Source organism: Brassica napus, chromosome C3 (genome assembly GCF_020379485.1).
Source record: "Brassica napus cultivar Da-Ae chromosome C3, Da-Ae, whole genome shotgun sequence".
In the NCBI taxonomy this organism is placed as follows: Eukaryota; Viridiplantae; Streptophyta; class Magnoliopsida; order Brassicales; family Brassicaceae; genus Brassica; species Brassica napus.
The window spans coordinates 71,555,188-71,573,173 of record NC_063446.1 but is presented as its reverse complement, the minus strand read 5'-3'; the positions used below and the strand labels follow the sequence as shown (position 1 = coordinate 71,573,173).

General features: G+C 30.9%; 1 protein-coding gene across 1 annotated transcript; it reads left to right on the top strand.

The window, feature by feature from the left end:
* Positions 1 to 8,511: 8,511 nt before the first annotated feature.
* Positions 8,512 to 12,108, top strand: LOC106428601 (probable mitochondrial-processing peptidase subunit alpha-1, mitochondrial). The gene is made up of 13 exons (XM_013869349.3): positions 8,512 to 8,741; positions 9,093 to 9,335; positions 9,596 to 9,892; positions 9,960 to 10,127; positions 10,236 to 10,403; positions 10,488 to 10,565; positions 10,704 to 10,770; positions 10,908 to 11,005; positions 11,153 to 11,222; positions 11,318 to 11,388; positions 11,456 to 11,505; positions 11,598 to 11,710; positions 11,828 to 12,108. The coding sequence occupies exons 1-13, from the start codon at positions 8,703 to 8,705 to the stop codon at positions 11,872 to 11,874; spliced, it is 1,509 nt and encodes a 502-aa protein (XP_013724803.2). The 5' UTR covers positions 8,512 to 8,702; the 3' UTR covers positions 11,875 to 12,108.
* Positions 12,109 to 17,986: the final 5,878 nt, after the last annotated feature.

Here is a 17,986-nt window from a genome sequence, read left to right as displayed (position 1 = left end):
ACTTGTTGTACTATTCGAATGGTGACTAAAGGAGAAGAATAATTTTTGTTGAAGTGTAAGGATTTATATCTTACAGTAGAACCTCTATAGATTAATAATGTTGAGACTTTAAAATTTTATTAATTTATAGAGATATTAATTTACAAAAGTTTTATTATTTATTTTTTTATTTTAAGATATATTTATTTTAAGATAAGAAAAATATTTGATTTTGCAAATGCATTAATTGTTATTTTTTGAAATTAAATGTGGTTTTAGATATAATATTAATAAATCTCATCAAAATATACTAAGTGTTAAGAAAATATAAAAATAATTTCATTGTAAATATAAAACAAACAATATAATAATAAGTTCTTACTTATATAAAATATGTATACATATAAATTGTTAGTTTATAATTTTAACAGGACCATATATTTACATAGAATTTTCTAAAATTTATTATTTTATTATTTTCTCCAAATTGGAAACGATAAAATTTATTAGTTTATAGAATTATTAATTTGTCGAATATTAATTTATAGAGGTTTTACTTTATAATTATTTGAAAAGGAGGCAGCTGCTCTGCTCCAACTATGGTATGAGTGGTCGGTGTTATTTTTTTTAATTTTCCTTCAAGTAGTAGGTACCTACAGGTGAATATTGAGCCTAGATTGGTGAAAATTTCTTGCGGCTCGTGAAGGGCTAAAACTAGGTGATGCAGATATTTCCAAATATCTTGTTATTTATTTATTAGTTATATTAATTTAGATAATTATTTTTTATTTGTATTTTCTATATCTTAATGGTTTTCTTATTTTAATTAAAATTAGGGTTTTCTAGATTTGAGAATTTATTATAAATAGGCATTGAAGCCTAAAGTTGTTTTCAAATTTTGATAATTAATAAACTAGCTGTTTTGCTTTACACCTTGTCTTTGATTTGATTAAATTCATCAAGCAGGAAGTTGGTCTCAAGAAGCTATCGAAATAAACTCTTGATTGATACAAGAACAGGTCTCTAAGAACCCTAAAGGTTCCTTGATCGACCGTTCAACCCAATTATCCGCTGCATTACTAGGCCTGGGATGGATCGGGTATCCGGGTAATTTTAAGGTATCCGGATCCGGATCCTTATCCGGCGGATCCATAATTTTACTATTCTTATCCGGATCCGGGGTTCTCGGATATCCGGGTGTCGGATATCCGGGTGTCGGATATCCTTCTAAAAATTGTAGTATCCGGCGGATATCCGGATCCGGATTTGGATCTTTAAAATAAATAAAAAATAATATTAATATATATAAAATATTAACAATAATTTAAAAATAAAAACAGATATAATGTTTTTAGTTATTTATATATATAATATTACAAAATTTACATAATATATATATACTATTATAAAAATGAAATATATTAAATAAAATTAATTTTTATATATAGATATTACTATTTTTGAAATAATTATTAATAAAACTTACGGATATGGATATTCAGACTAAAAAATTAAAATATCCGGATCCGGATCCGGCTTTGACGGATCCAACAATTTTATTATCCGGATCCGGATTCGGCACCTCCAGATATCCGGATTTTCGGATCGGATCCGGATCGTAAAAATGATTTGATTTTTTTCTAGGCTAATTTGGTATTTTTGTCCATTTAAAGATGGATGTTGTGTTTCTTGTAAGTGAAGAATAAGTTGTAGTTTTTTTTTAGTTTAATATATTTCCAGGCTTTCCTTTCAAAGTAACAATCTGGATTTTACAAATTTGTCAACTTATACGTACTATAATATTAAGCAGTTTTTTCGAAGAAAAAAATAGATTTTCATCTTTATTTATATTACATCTACTGTTATGTGTTTCCGATGTTGATATTCATATATTCATGTGAGTTATGATCAAATTTAGTATTGAAGTCAACTTGTATCTTTTATTTATCTACTATTTTGATATCATTTATAGATTTATGAAAATAGAATCTTGACATTAAATTGGGTAAATAGTTAATTTCCTGCATAAATTTTTTATATGGTGAAATTGTGGCATAGCTGGTTTCAATTTTGGATTTTCTATGTTAGTACTTGATATATTTTGGATTGAAAATGTAATCACTATTATTGAGTGTTTCAAGTTCTTTGTGCTTAAGATTTGCCTAAAATTTGGTTAGAGCTTTTGTAATGTATCACCAAAATTCTTCATAATATTGAAACAGCAGTTCATAGACTGTTGAAGCTTGCATTCCCACTCTATTATGTATATTTATGGAAATAAGCTTTAGAAATTTTTTAAAAACGATAATTAGACTTGCATAAAAATTTAGAAGAAATATTACAATTGATATTTTTAGGAAAAAAACAAACAGGTAACAAAGTTGAGTTAAAGCCACAACATTTCCCCACAACTGTATATTTAATTTTTTTTTAACATATTTGAGTTTTCTTTCTCAAGCAGTCAATCTTTTGTTAGAAAGCTTATCGTAGTGGCTTAGGCTAAGACCATTACAATTTCTTAAATTGATGCTTTAATCAAACTAAAACAGATGATGTTTAAATAAAATCATTACGACATTACAATGTGATGTTGAGTTACCAATGATCTTTGACATTTCTTTTCTCTTTAATTGCTTACATTTTATGTGTGTATACAATTTCAGGCCAAAGTTTCAGTACATAATAAATAAATGAATAACGTGTAGACATAGTTTGTGAATGATGTATGTCTGAATTTTTAGGTTGTCATGGGAGAGTCAAGTCATCATCTACTCACAAGTCTTTGATGTCAACGACATATAGAAAGCTTTAAAAATATGAAAACTCCTCTTACAAACTTAGCAACTTCCAATCTCCGAAAATCCTCAACACATGAAAAACATAAGCGTTTGCAACTTTAGATTGATCCTAGACTCACTTTTAAGAACCTCTTAAACTTGTTTCAACGGGTCTCTGGCAGAATCATAGTAGCGTTCATGATATAAATAATTACAATAGATAGAACAGATAGTTTAAATACAACCAGAAATTGCAGTCAATAAAAAGATGCGACTGTTTTTTTGAGTTACATGCAATCTTCATCCCTCGGTCTTTCCCCAGACTTCACCGGCTTCTTGAATTATAGTCACGGGACTGATTAGGTGATTATAGATTTTGTCATATTCGTGGTGATCATGATGCATGTCGGGATCACTACTCCTACATGGATACCTCATTTTATCTATGTCTTTACTTGATTCTCGCTCTCTGCTCCTCTCTTTGATCTGAAATTGGGAGCTTTTCAGCAAAGATGTGAAGCATTAAGAAAGTTTGCCAATAATTTTGTTAAGAGCTTAGGAAAGTAAACTAAATTCTTCGTCCGGTTCCTTGTGAACTCCTTTCTTTTTCCTCTTGAAGAAGACATACAAAAGATAACTACCGACTACATTACGAAAGAAAAAAAATTACAGTAGTAAAATCATACCGTTTATTGCAACCTGAAGCTCTACTAACATGTCATGGATCAGCATGTAACCCAAATGAAGCTTCCCTTCAAAATGATCAGGTAACTGACGACCACTGGCAGTACAAAAGATTGTTGATATTGCTTAATGCAAATTACAGATATAAAGTAAATACAAAACTAGGGTTATAAAAATGAACGTTCACAGTATTTCATCTAAACAATTAGTAGCTGATCTTAAAGCCTAGTATTGTACCTGATTAGATCAGCAACTGATTTGATTTTCAAGTTATTCTCTTGACCAAATTGGCGAAGTCTTTGTAGTCTAGCCAAGGAACCATCATCATCTACAATCTCAGACAAAACTGATATGGGTTGTAAGCTGGCTAACACAGATAGGTATACATAATCTTCTGTATGCCATGCTCCTTTAAGAACATCTCTTTTCTGTATCTCAAAGGAAATATATGACCAAGACGACTGAAATCTTAAGGCTTCGAATCTTTTGATGCGAGGGCTAATATTGTTTGTATACAGAATCGATGTTCCTTTTTAGCATCCTGACAAAGATTCTTTATATTCTTTTCATCAAATCTAAGTGTTTAGGACCCAAAAACCTCAGATAGAAAGGATCCGACAGAATACCTGAATACAGATACCTATTTTTTCATTATATTTTGTGTGTATTTTATAAGGATTACATTTGTTAAATTGATATGGCTTAAGATTTACTTGGTAAATTTTTTTAGCTAATTAAATAGAATATATTTTTGGGATTGCTAATAGGTCTTAAATTTATCTTAAATAATGTTTTATTATAATACTTTTTTATAAAAATTAAGTTAAGGTAATATATATATATAATTTTTTTTACATATGATTTGCGATTTTTTTTAATCAAATTTGATTTTGTAAATATTTGAAACTATATAAGGTAAGATGACATGATACAATATGTTTAATGATATACTAGAACTTGACCCGCGTCTTCGTGCAAGTGTTTGATTTAACTTGTGTTTGACGTAAACTCATAAACCGTTGGTTTTATTAAAAAATCACATGTATATTTTTATGTGATTTTTTTATGTTTTGTAATTTACATATAGAATAGAATATATTATCTTATAATATAGATGTTTGTTAATAATTTTTTTATCTGTATATAATATTATGTTATAAATTTATAACTTGATACAATTTGATGTAATATAGGAAAAGGTTATCTCCCTTTAATACAAGCGATTTAGTTAATATTCGTACAATATTCATAACGATCAATATATAAATATCAATTTGGTTAGATAAGTTTCGAAATTGTAATTAATTGAACTAAAATAATTTTAAATGCAGTGGCAGAATCTGTAAATAAAAAAATGCAAAAATGAAATACTTAATTTATTGTAAATGAAATGGCTAAATGTGTAAATAAAAGGAAGTACTAAAAATACTGCTATCGATGTTTCCAAACAATTCACATTTATATTGTCATTCATGTTTCCAAACGGTACAAAAAGAGTACTTCAGTTTTAATAATATAGATGCTAACTCATTTTAATAAATTAATATCTGAATATTGTAGATGAGGAGCATAAAATATAGTGTATAACATTAAAATGAAGAGTAATAATGGAATTCTTTTAAAATTAGATTTTGAACCATGTTTTTAGTTGGATGATTGTATTATTAGACGGTCCATCATGACAAGATTATATATATATATATATATATATATTGTACTTAATCGGGTATGTACTTCGTTTTAATCAAAAAAGTATAAACAATAAACAATTGAAAAGTCTATATGGACGGGTTGCATAAATTAGGAATGCACATGAGAGGCTGAGTTCCCATCATTTGATTCCCATGTCTTTTGTAACAATATTAATTGATACTATCGTGTATAATTAAAGAAAATTAAGGTATGTCCAAAAAATAATAAATAGTTAACAAGTAGCTGCAACAACCTTTCATAAATAGATTTTTTTAAGATGATTATGTTTTAATAGTATATTAGATTTTGACCCGCACATCCGTGCGTATATTTTTTCATTTTATAAATATATAATTTTGATATTATTACCATTTTTAAATATATATATATATATATATTAATTTTATATATTGTGTAACTCTATAAAACTATTGTTAGATTTGTTATTCGGTATTATTAATATATAGTGGTTTTTAATAAATTTTACTTTATTATTAATTTTAGTTACTTATATTTTTGAGTTAGGTACCATAAAATAACAACGAATCTCCTTCAAAATATATTTTTTATTTAATTTATACATTTTACATATAATACATTTTTAAATTTTATTTATTTATATTATCATAAAGATATATATTTAAGAATATTTATATTTACATGTTGTGTTTAAAAAAATATACTTTAACATATATCATTTTAGTATTTTACGGAACGTATAAGTAAGTACACTGTCTTGTTTAAATAAAATAGCTTTTTTATTTTAGTAAATTTTATACATAATATTATCTATCATATTATTTTAGTAAATTTTATTGATATGATATATTTGGATGTTATGATATTAAGTTTTTTTGTTATTAAATGAATATTTCAAAATATTAGATTACGTTAATTTTTAACATAGTTTGTTTTTTCTTGTTGCATTTCAAACATTTATTCTTTATTATATACGATTTTATCTTTGGTGAATTTTTTTTTTTTTTTTTTTGATAACCCTGGTATCCGAAGACCTCGTAAGGCTCCGACTAGCAACCAAAGACCGTCCACCGGAGCTAAGCCGGGGAGCCCGCCGAGGTCTCCAGGAGGGCTGGTGATCACCCCATGTAAATCCCACCAGTGGCCAGCGTAGTTGGAAGTGTCCGTATTGGGCTCGAAGGCCCTCAAGAGCAACATCCGCCAGCGGGACTCGAACCCATGACTTCCCAGGTCGAGGATCGCCACTGGACCACTAACGCGTGGTTCTTTGGTGAAATTTGAAATATCATCATTTGGAAATTTGCAAAACTATTTTTGAGTTTAGAAGATTACATGAATTTTGAACTTTTTTATGTTACTACATTAATACATTATTTTATAAAAAAAAATATTTGAACTTTTGGTCAGATTTTTTTTTATATTTTTCTCAACAGCTTTTTTTATAATTACAATAAAAATTAAATTTATAAATAAAATTTAATTTTTCATTAATATTTAAGTGAATAACTAAAACTATATAGTTTTCTATTAAAATATTTTTTTAAATAGTTATATACTAATATATTTAATATATAAACAATTTTAAACAATATATTGTTGAGAATTTAAAAAAGAGATAATATATAGTTGTAGATATAAAAGTTTAATCTATGTTAGTAAATTTATTTTTGTATAATAATATTATACATTTTACGAATTTTAATCCATTTTAATGATGAGTGATAATTTATTTAAATAAAACGATTTTTAAAAAGGTTACTTTACCTATTTAATATAATTTTGTCATGTTTAATGCATATAGCATTTCTTTTTTAATATAATTCAAAATATAATTATAAATTTATAAAAAATGATATTAAATTTTTATTTTCTTGTTTTATAATAAAATTTTAATTAACATTGATTTATAATAATAGTATATTACTAATTAAGAAATTAATTAATCTGTTATTTTAAAACAATATTTAAAAGGTTAGTAGGATTTTGTTATATATTTTTCAACAGATTTTGTTCATTAAAAAATAAAATTCAAATTTATAATTAGTTTATTATTAATGTAAATAATCAAATATGTCATATTAACTAGAGGAATCTGCAATGAGTAGACTTCTTGAGAAATCTTCTTACTATCACATGAAATCTTGTAAAGTCAGTTTTGCAATTAACAAAAGATAAGAAAACATTTAATTTAAAAATTAATTAATTCAGAGCTATAAAGAACGCTTAAAGAAAGCTTCATTAGTTCAGAGCTCATCCATGTATCAAGTAGGCTAAACTCAAAGGCGGATAGTCTAGCACGCAGTGTCAAGAAACAACTGTCTTTCGTCGTTCACATGGATGGAGAGCTCCTGTTTTGGTTTACAGAGACTGTATGAGTCTGTTTATGTTGATGAGAAAAAAAAATTATTTGGAAACATAGATAGCATTATAAAAAAGAAGTATAGTGTCTTTTTAATAATTTCATTAATATGATTACATTAATTGTCTTTCCATATTTTACTCAGTTTAAAATTTTCATTAATTATATTACCTTAACAATACTTCACATCATTAATTATATTACCATAATAATAATAGTGAATATATTTATTTATTAGTTAATCAACATTAACTTTGTGTCAATTATAAAATCAAAAATGTTAAATAACTGGGTTTTATATATGGTTAAACGTTCGGTTTAATTTGTTTTACTAAAACTTTTTTTTTATTTTTAGTTTCAATTTGTGGAAAATTACATAGTCAAAAACATAATTCAAAACATGTTTTTGTGAATAAAATTATAACTTAAATCAAAATAATAAAATATATTACATTTATTGTCACTTAATTTTTCACTTCATATAATTATTTTACTAAATAAAAAAAATCTTTATGTTTCACTTAATTTAGCTAATCAGAGTCCTTTTTATTATTTTATAAAATCAGTTAAACATGAACATTAGATGTCTATTTAGGTATGGTTTGTTCTTTTCGTGTATCATTTTTTTTTAAATTAGGCTCCGCTTGAATATTATAAATTTGTGTGTGAGTTTTGAGTTGGGTACTTTTGAGTCTGGATGAGTTTGGTTCGGATGTATATGAACCTAAAAATATCTAAATAACAAATGTATCTGAAACGGATTCGGATATTTGTACCAAAATAACTATACTATCCGATTCGGTCCAGGTCTTTTGAATATATTATAATTTATTTAAAATATATAACATTAATTACAGAAAACAAAACAATGTATAAAAAATGTAAAAACGAACACCCGCGCTCTGTGTTGTATTATTATCATATGTAGCATGTCCAAGAAAAAAAAGGACGTTTTTGTTCATGGGTGCTTATATTGGGTCAAGCCCATATAAATGTCCAGGCTCATGCTTTTATCCATACTACGACTGTGTCAGATTTATTACATTTAATGGGCCTATGTTAAACAATCGCAGAGCACGTTAGCAGAATAACAAACATTTAAAAAAAAAAAAAAAAAAAACTAAACTGCGATTATTCTCCGTCTCTCTCTCCCCTCTCAAACTCGTCATCCTCAGCTTCTCTTTCGTCGACTCGATACTCATTTTCTCCGATTTAGGGTTTCCACACTCGCCATGTATCGCACGGCAGCTTCACGAGCCAGGGCTCTCAAGGTCGGCTCCTATCCTTTCATCATTGATTTAGCTTCTGGAACGTTCGATTAGGGACTGATTTCGCCTACACTCTTATAGATCTGGATTCGGATTGATACCGGCGATGATAGGCATTGTTCTTAGATTTACGAATTGATCTCTTCTTTGAGAGAGAAATGGACTGTTGCCTCAATCAGTGGATCACGGATTGTGAATATGCGATTAAACAATTTTTTTCCATTGATTGATCTCTTCTTTAAATAAGTTTTGATTCGTAGTTTCTGAAGTCAATCCGATTTTGATTTTTGCCTATCACGAACTGTGAATATGCGACTCGTTGATTTGAGAAGATATCATATTCTTGTTTTATAGGGATCTCTTAGCCGAGGTTTGGGACCTGCGCGTTATGCAAGCGCTAGTGCCGTTGCTACGAGCGCTTCTTCTCCAGGTTTCTTGGGATGGTTGACTGGTGGATCCTCTGGTTCCCTTACTTCTTTGGATATGCCACTTCAGGGCGTATCTCTTCCTCCGTCTCTTGCTGACCGCGTCGAGCCAAGCAAGCTCAAGATCACCACTCTTCCAAATGGGCTCAAAATCGCCTCAGAGATGTCTCCCGTAAGTAAAGCCTATGTTTATATTTTATTTTTTGTTCTGAGAACAAAAAAACTATTGAAATGCGAATAACGGCTTGAACAAAGTTATTATCCAAAGTTTATGTTTGATTTTGTTCTTAAACATCTATTGGAATGCGAGAAATGGCCTGAGCAGAGTTATTTTATTCAGAGTTTATGTTTGATTAAAATATATGAAAATGCGAGAAATGACCTGAAATAAAGTTATTAATGTTGGTGTTTTTCTTTTTTTTTTGTGGTTAGAATCCGGCAGCTTCTATTGGTTTGTATGTTGATTGTGGTTCTATCTATGAGGCTCCTTATTTCCATGGAGCGACGCATTTGCTTGAAAGGATGGCTTTCAAGAGCACGACAAATAGGAGCCATCTGCGTCTTGTGAGGGAAATAGAAGCTATTGGAGGGAACACCTCCGCATCTGCTTCAAGGGAGCAGATGAGTTACACTATTGATGCTCTTAAAACCTATGTGCCTGAAATGGTTGAGGTTCTTATTGACAGTGTGAGTAACCCTGCTTTCTTGGATTGGGAAGTCAATGAAGAGGTAAATCTATTTCCCTTAACTCTGGTAACTCTTGCAAAAAAAATATGTGGCTTATTGTATTCTGCAGCTACGTAAGATGAAGGTAGAGGTAGCGGAACTTGCAAAGAACCCTATGGGATTCCTCATGGAGGCTGTTCATTCTGCTGGTTATTCCGGTGCATTGGCAAATCCTCTGTACGCACCTGAGTCTGCTTTGCACAAATTGAATGGGGAACTCTTGGAGGAGTTTATGACTGTAAGGCCGCATCAGCTTTTGAGAACCATCTACATTTCTGTGATTACAATTTTTTTTACTTAGTGTCATCATTTTGTTTTGTTTACTCATTTGATATGGTAATTACAGGAGAATTTCACTGCTGCACGTATGGTACTGGCGGCAAGTGGAGTTGAGCACGAAGATCTTTTGAAAGTTGCTGAGCCATTAACTTCTGACCTTCCTAACGTACCACGCCAAGCTGAGCCAAAATCTCAGTATACTGGTGGAGATTTTCGCCAACATAGTGGTGGAGAGGTATTCATGACAGATTTTGGAAAAATGTATTTGAGATGATGTTTTCATTTCACAATACTTACCGAGCTTTTTCTGTCATTGCAGGCTACACACTTTGCGCTTGCCTTTGAGGTTCCCGGCTGGAAGAACGAGAAAGAAGCACTCATCGCCTCTGTTCTCCAGGTATCTAAATTGAATGTTTAATATTTGCTTGTCCTAATAATATTTACTTGTTTCAATTAAGTTCTATCTTTTTGGTCAACCAATTAAATTCTATTTATTAACGAAGACTCAATATAATTTGAATCTATTTGCTACTAGATGCTTATGGGAGGAGGTGGTTCATTCTCAGCTGGAGGCCCTGGAAAAGGAATGCACTCATGGCTATGTAAGTCAAAATTTTGTGTTACTTTTTTTCAGTTGTTGAGCTATCTGTTTTTGCGTTATTGAATTATATCATGAAACATTCACAAGCACTGCTTAGGGATCAGTAATAGTGATACAAGTTTCTCTGTCTGTTCACAGATCTCCGTATTCTGAACCAATATCAGCAAGTTCAGTCATGCACCGCATTCACTAGCATCTTTGACAACACCGGACTGTTTGGAATATATGGTTGCTCGGTGAGTTCAGCAAAATCCTGATGATGTTTACTATGCTTTTCCTTCAATTGGTTATGATGCTTTCTCCAGTTAGTGTTAGCTGATAACGTTTTTACTTGATATGTATTCTGGTAAATATAACGATATGATTTACACCCTTGATTGCAGGGTCCTGAGTTTGCTGCAAAAGCAATTGAATTAGCAGCTAAAGAACTGAAAGATGTAGCAGGAGGAAAAGGTTTTGCAGTTTGTTTCATCCTTTTTTACTTTTAAAAGTCGAAACAATCCTTTACATGTATGAAAGTTTTCCCTTCTGTTTATATGGTTGGACAGTTAACCAGAAGCATCTAGATCGTGCCAAGGCAGCCACGAAATCTGCAGTTCTGATGAATTTGGAATCTCGGGTATTCTCACTCTCTCACTAAAGATGAAACCAATTTAAGTATCATAAGGTTGTGTCGTCCTATGCAGATGATTGCAGCAGAAGACATTGGCAGGCAGATACTTACATACGGAGAGAGGTACACTGAAAAGGACTTTAAATTTCACTTCAATCTCAATAGTTCCTTTTTTCTTGCTCATGAATGAGTGTTTTTATATTAAATTATTGCAGGAAACCAGTTGAGCAGTTCTTGAAGGCAGTAGACGAACTTACGTTGAAAGACATTACAGATTTCACCAGCGAGATAATTTCAAAGCCTTTGACAATGGGTTCCTTTGGAGATGGTAATAAACATCCGTCTCTTTTCTTTAATACATTTTAATATAATATTTTTTTCACTTATAGAGGTACCAATAAGCTTGTGTTTCCTTAATATTGTGGCTGGTTCTTTTGTTTGGCAGTGTTGTCTGTTCCGAGCTACGATACCGTAAGCAGTAAGTTTTGTTGAAGCAGCAAACATTTGCTTTGGGACTTGTAAAATAAAGTTCTTTGGGAGGAGGAGAAGAAGACCCAAACAAATTTTAATTGTTTTTATTAAATGGATTTTTGTATTCCAATAAGTATATTTTTTACTACGTTCGCACAACCACAGTGGTACAATTGGTTTTGTGGTGACATTTCTTATGCTGTTCCGAATTTCCAAATGAGCACGATTCAGCGCCATCATACCTTTTTATCTTTATCCTCCTCTGTCCTGATTCTGAACATAAGACAGTTTCTTTTATCAAACTTGGATTTTAAAAGATTTCATTTGAAGAAGATCAATTGAAAGCATCAGACTCTTCTGTTAATCAGAATTATAATAGGAAATGACCGATTAATTGACAGAGAAGATCTATATACAAACAGAAGTTTAGATGAAATTTGTAGTGTAATTAATAACTAGTGCTAAGTTTAATCAACTACATCTAATTCTATACTAACTTTTGGGTTATAAGAAAATAGTTTTGTGCCACATCGAAATTCATCTTGGATCTGCCCCTATGTAGAACGATAGCTTTCTGCTAAAAAAGAGACAAGCTTCGATTCTTCTGGAGCCAATAAGCAACATATCTCTTAAATTATCAATACTTAGACATGCAACAAACACCTTTGGAGCTCTAAGGTAGCTTTAGAATCATCTAGGGGAACTGCTGTAACCAAACCTCACGTTGCAAATGTATATTAGAGTGGATAAGAATGCTTTCTTCATACAACCAAACACAAACACAAGAAAGGAACCAATTGCTCGCATACTTTCTAACACCAAAGAGCGATGAGACAAAGGAACTTTATATCTCCTGCCTTTTCTGGGGAGAGGATGAGATAGAAGCAAAGCCTTGTTCAAGAGCGTATGGCTCTAAGGCAACAATTTTCTTCCCCTATCTCTTCTCGGCCATGTGACAATCCCTGCAACCTAGAACAAGCCGGAATCAGGAACCAAGAACTTAATCTTGTTTCCTGGTCTAAAGAGATAACATAAATTAAATTTACATTGTCCATAAACATCTTCCCACGAGAAGTAATGAACAACAATTTTACTCTGAAAAAAAAAAAACAATTTTACTCTGACAAAAACTGGTGCACTGTTGTCATAGAGAGCCCTTACTGAATCAGAATTGCCTACACTAATAGAAAATATCTACAGTTTGAAGTGGTAACTCAGTTTTCAAGGGGCCAACATCTTTTTTAAAAGCTGCTCTCTCACCATCTTTTTAAAAGTTGTTCAAAAAAAAAAAAAAAAGCTCTCTCACCATGCTGCTTCCCATCGCAGCCTTGTAACCATATTATCATAGCTCTTTTTGGTCTTCTTGGTGCAAGCCAAGAGTTCAACTTCTCTCATCTTGGTAGAAGTTGATGTAACCACTGGATGAGCCCGAAATATTTTTGACTGGAATCATAATATATAAATTTAATATTTAAATTAAACATATATATTTTATTATAACAAAAAAAAATTATAAATTAATGGGGGAATATAAGTTCTTTTTAAAAGAGATTAATAGGATCAAATGCCAAAATTTTAACTAAATATTATAAAAAAATTTAGAAAAAATATATTCTGCCTCCGTTCCTGGATGCACTCCGTTCCTGGATGCAACAGCACATAAGATAAAACCCTCAAGTTGTGCTTCTGCCTCCTCTGCAAAAAAAAAAATGTAGAGGAATAATAAGTAATGCTGAAAGAAATATTCCACAGAGACATAGAAGAATTCAACTCATGCTTACAGATCACTGAGCTCAATGTAGCAGACCCAGACTTTGTAAATTAGTGAAGCTTAACGTTAGTAGTTTTAACACCCTAATCAGAACACATGCTTTTGCAAGCAAGTTGGCTAAAACGAAACTATAGAGTGAAATTCTAGAGAAATTTCTCAATTCATGCCATAGGAGCTACTTAGAAAACTACTTACAGTAATTTCTACAAAAAAGGAAAATTGGTAAGTAACACTGAGATGTTTTTACCTTTAATCCCAACGAACTTGACAAAATCTAGTCTGTGCTGATGTATGTGAAAATGCACATATCCACTTCGATATTGACTTGCACCTACGAATCTGATAGAATAGAGTTTGTGTTAGCAACATGTTCACAGAATTTATTCAAACTAATAAACTGAAGTACCTCAAACCAAGCTAACTTCACTGCCATACTATAGCCAAATTAAAATTTCCTGCTGTCACTTATATTTGTAGCTAAGTACTGAGAACTAGATGTTTTGCCCGCACTTGCGGGCTTAGTAATCTTTTTTTTGTCATCAACTTAAATAGACTCATATTGACTCTGTAAACCACATTGGTAACTCTGCATCCATGTGAACGACGAAAGACGGTTGTTTCCTAACACTTCGTGCTAGACTATCCGCTCTTAGATTATGCGTTTGTGGTACATGAATGTTCTCTGAGCTGAGGAAACTTTTTTGCAGGGTCTTGATGTCTTCCAAATAACTTGCAAAAGCGGACCATTCTTGTGGTTCTGAAACCATCTTTACCAATTGAGAACAATCCGTTGCAAACGTGATCTGAAACTAACGCAAATTCTTCATCCACTCCATTGTCCAAAGTAGCGCTTCTACCTCCGAGTGAAGAGGAGAGAGACTAGCCCTAACATTTCTTAACCTCATCAAACCATCAAAGCCTTCTAGAGTACTATACCAACTTTGTCCTGGAAAAAACTCATTATCTTTCCGAGAACTATCTGTAAAATACCAACGCCCTGGAATTGACGGTAAATTCAAAACCTCTACATGTTGTGTTGCCCTCTGTGTGTCCAACACTTATGCTTCAGCCCAAAGTGTTGATACTGTTTCCGCAAATTTGAGCATTTCCTTTGGACAAATGTCCAGATCAGTGAAAACCTTGTTATTTCTTTCTTCCTAAATGTACCATAGAATCCATGCAAATTGATGATCATCCATTTTCGGGTGAACTCTCCAAAATAGATGATAAAAATAGTTGGATTCGATGGTATATGTGAGAGCATTCGAAAAACACATGGTTTATCGACTCCTCTGAAGCTCCACATCTTGCACAACATATATCCCCTTGTATCCCTCTCGCTTGCAGATTTTTCTTAACTGCTATACACCCTAACACCAATTGCATAAGAAATGCTTAATCTTTGGTGGGCATCGTACTTTCCAGCATAACGCTTTCAGTATATCAACTGTGAGACCAAACACTACCGGTGGTTTTTCCTTATCTGGGTAAACCCGTTCTACTTGGTAGCCTGATTTGACCGTGTATTTCCTATTTTTCGTGAAATGCCATCCATCCCTATCCACAATATGAGTCCTGCTCAGTGGTATGTTTTTTATGATTTTTACATCCCTGGGATCCACTAAATCCTGAATTGCCTGCGAATTCCAAGTTCGCAAAGCTGAATCTATGAGAGAGTCAACTGTAAAGTATGGGTAACTATTATGTTGGTTTTTATTTGCTGGTCTCGGGTGAGTGGTTGGGAGCCATGGATCGTTCCATACAGAGATAGATGATCCTCATCCCACCCTTTTATTTAGTCATTTTCTAACCAGAGATCTCGCAGATACAATACTCTGCCAGCCATATGACGGAGAATATGATCGAATCGGTTCTAGAGGTGAGGCATTCCTGTAGTACCGACCTTGGCAAGCATTGATGTGTTAAAATCAGTGAGGTCTTTAAAAACCAAACCTCCATCATCCTTTTTTATGAAGCTGTTTTATCAGTGTAAGTCTTTAAAACCCAAATCTTTTAAAAAGTAAGAAATATATATATATATATATATATATATTATCAATTCAAAAACCATTAGAATAAATTATTTTTATGTTTTTGAAATATTTAATAATTAATTAAACATTAATTTTTTTATATATGGTAAAAGAATTATTTTAATAAAATATATTTTACTATGTAAAATAAATTTGAAAACATATATATATAAACATAAAAATATATACAGGGATTTATATTTATTTATAAAGTATTATAATGCAAAATATTTTTGAATAACATAATATAGAAATGTTTTAGATGATGTTGATTATCAAATTAATAAAATTCAATTAATTTATGGATAATTATATATTATCAAATCTAATCTAACTATTTATTAAGGGTAGTAAGGACTTTAAACGCTCTATCTTATGTAGTTATACATATATATATTAAAATAAAGTTGGTTTAATATTACTAAACCAAATATAATATAAACATATATAAAATATTTTAATATTACTAAAGAAAATAAAATATAAATTTAACTATGATATTATCGTTAGAATTACTAAACTTATTTATTAAGATTCACAATTAAGCATAAAATATAACTATCCTAAAGTTATGTGGAACATGACAAATTACTAAAGTAAATATAATATAAATTTATCTTTGATATTATCGTTAGAATATTTTAATTAATCGTAAGATAATGATAAATTATCATCTAAATTACTAAAATTATTATTAAAATTATTTATTAAGATTGATAATTAAGCATACAATATTACTAAACCTAAAATTATGGGGAGCATGACAAATCAGCAAAATTACTTCTCAAATAATAGTATAGATAGACATTTATTAATGTTGTCACCAAGTACTGAGAATAATAATAATGCACAAGTTTGATAATATGTCAACAAACAACATCATAACATACTATGTGAATTTAGTTACCTGCTCATGAAAATTAAATAGTCTTTTGAAGTAAATTTCAGCTTCAGATTGAAAAACAGTTTCAGAAATGTCATCTGATTCTCCAAACGAAATGATCTACTAGGCTCGCAGGGCATTTCAACGTGTTCACTAGTCCATGAGCTTAGACAAGTCCTAAATGAATGCAAGAAAAAAAGAAGAAAATGTAAATGTAGGGACTAAACTTGCAAATATATCATTCTCTTACCAACAGAACTCAAACTTGCAAATACAAGTCATGTGTGGATTAGATTTGGATGGTGAATTTGTGTCGTCATGTCTTGCCAGTGACTCTGCGACAATAACGACGGTTGGATGGTGAATCTGTGGTGTCATGTCTTGAAAAGAGGAAGAGATGAAGAAGATGAACTCGCCAATTATACTATATTCAGTGAAAAGAAATAATAACATTGTATATTTTTTTTAGTGTAGCTATTTATATAAGGTTAATATACTATATTCGTGAATAGAACAATCTGTTATGCTTTCATATTCGATTCTCTTCATTTTGTATGATTCTTTGTAATATGAAATTTTTGATTCGTTCGAATGTTGGACAAGAATTACAAATACAATTAATACAATTTGTTTACTGAAAATAAAATACTTTCCTTCCATCATAATATTGTTTCAAATTATTAATTTATATACCAATTGTCTATCAATGATTACTATTTGTCGATCAATTTGTTATCATGTTCTTATTATTTGAAATTTGCTTTGCAATTTTATTAAATCGAGTATGTAAATGAAATGAACCTTATGTTATATAATTTGCTTTGCAATTTTATTAAATCGAGTATGTAAATGAAATGAACCTTATGTTATATATTATTTGTAGATGTTATGTACTATTTTTTCATATTAAAACCAATATCATAGACAATGTCTCCATTGTTTTTTTTTTTTATAACTCTGGTATCTGGGCAGCCACATTCCCAACTATCCCCCCGAAAGGGGTCCAGCGCCGCAACGGAAGGGATGTTAAATCCGTTGTGGCCCAGGCTCGAACCCGGGTGGCGGGCAGTACAGCTGTACCTCCTTTACCACCAAGCTACGAGCGCTTGGTTCAGTGTCTCCATTGTTGTTTCTCATTCTCCTCTGTAATCATGTTTGCTTATCATTTTTCATCAACGGTAACCTCGCGTACACCTTATTAGTGAAAGATGCCACCATTAACATGAAAAGACTAGTACATAATTGTGTGATGTTGGCATCCTTGCGTGACTGGATAGTAAACAATGTAACTTTACTCCTACCATATATGCAAGCGTTGACATCATCTATTCTCTTATTTCTGTAATTGGTTATTTGGAAATTCAAAGAGTATAATCAGATGGATCTTGGGTTAAATGTTATTGGTTTAATTATGTTCAAATTAATGTTATACTAGACCCTGACCCG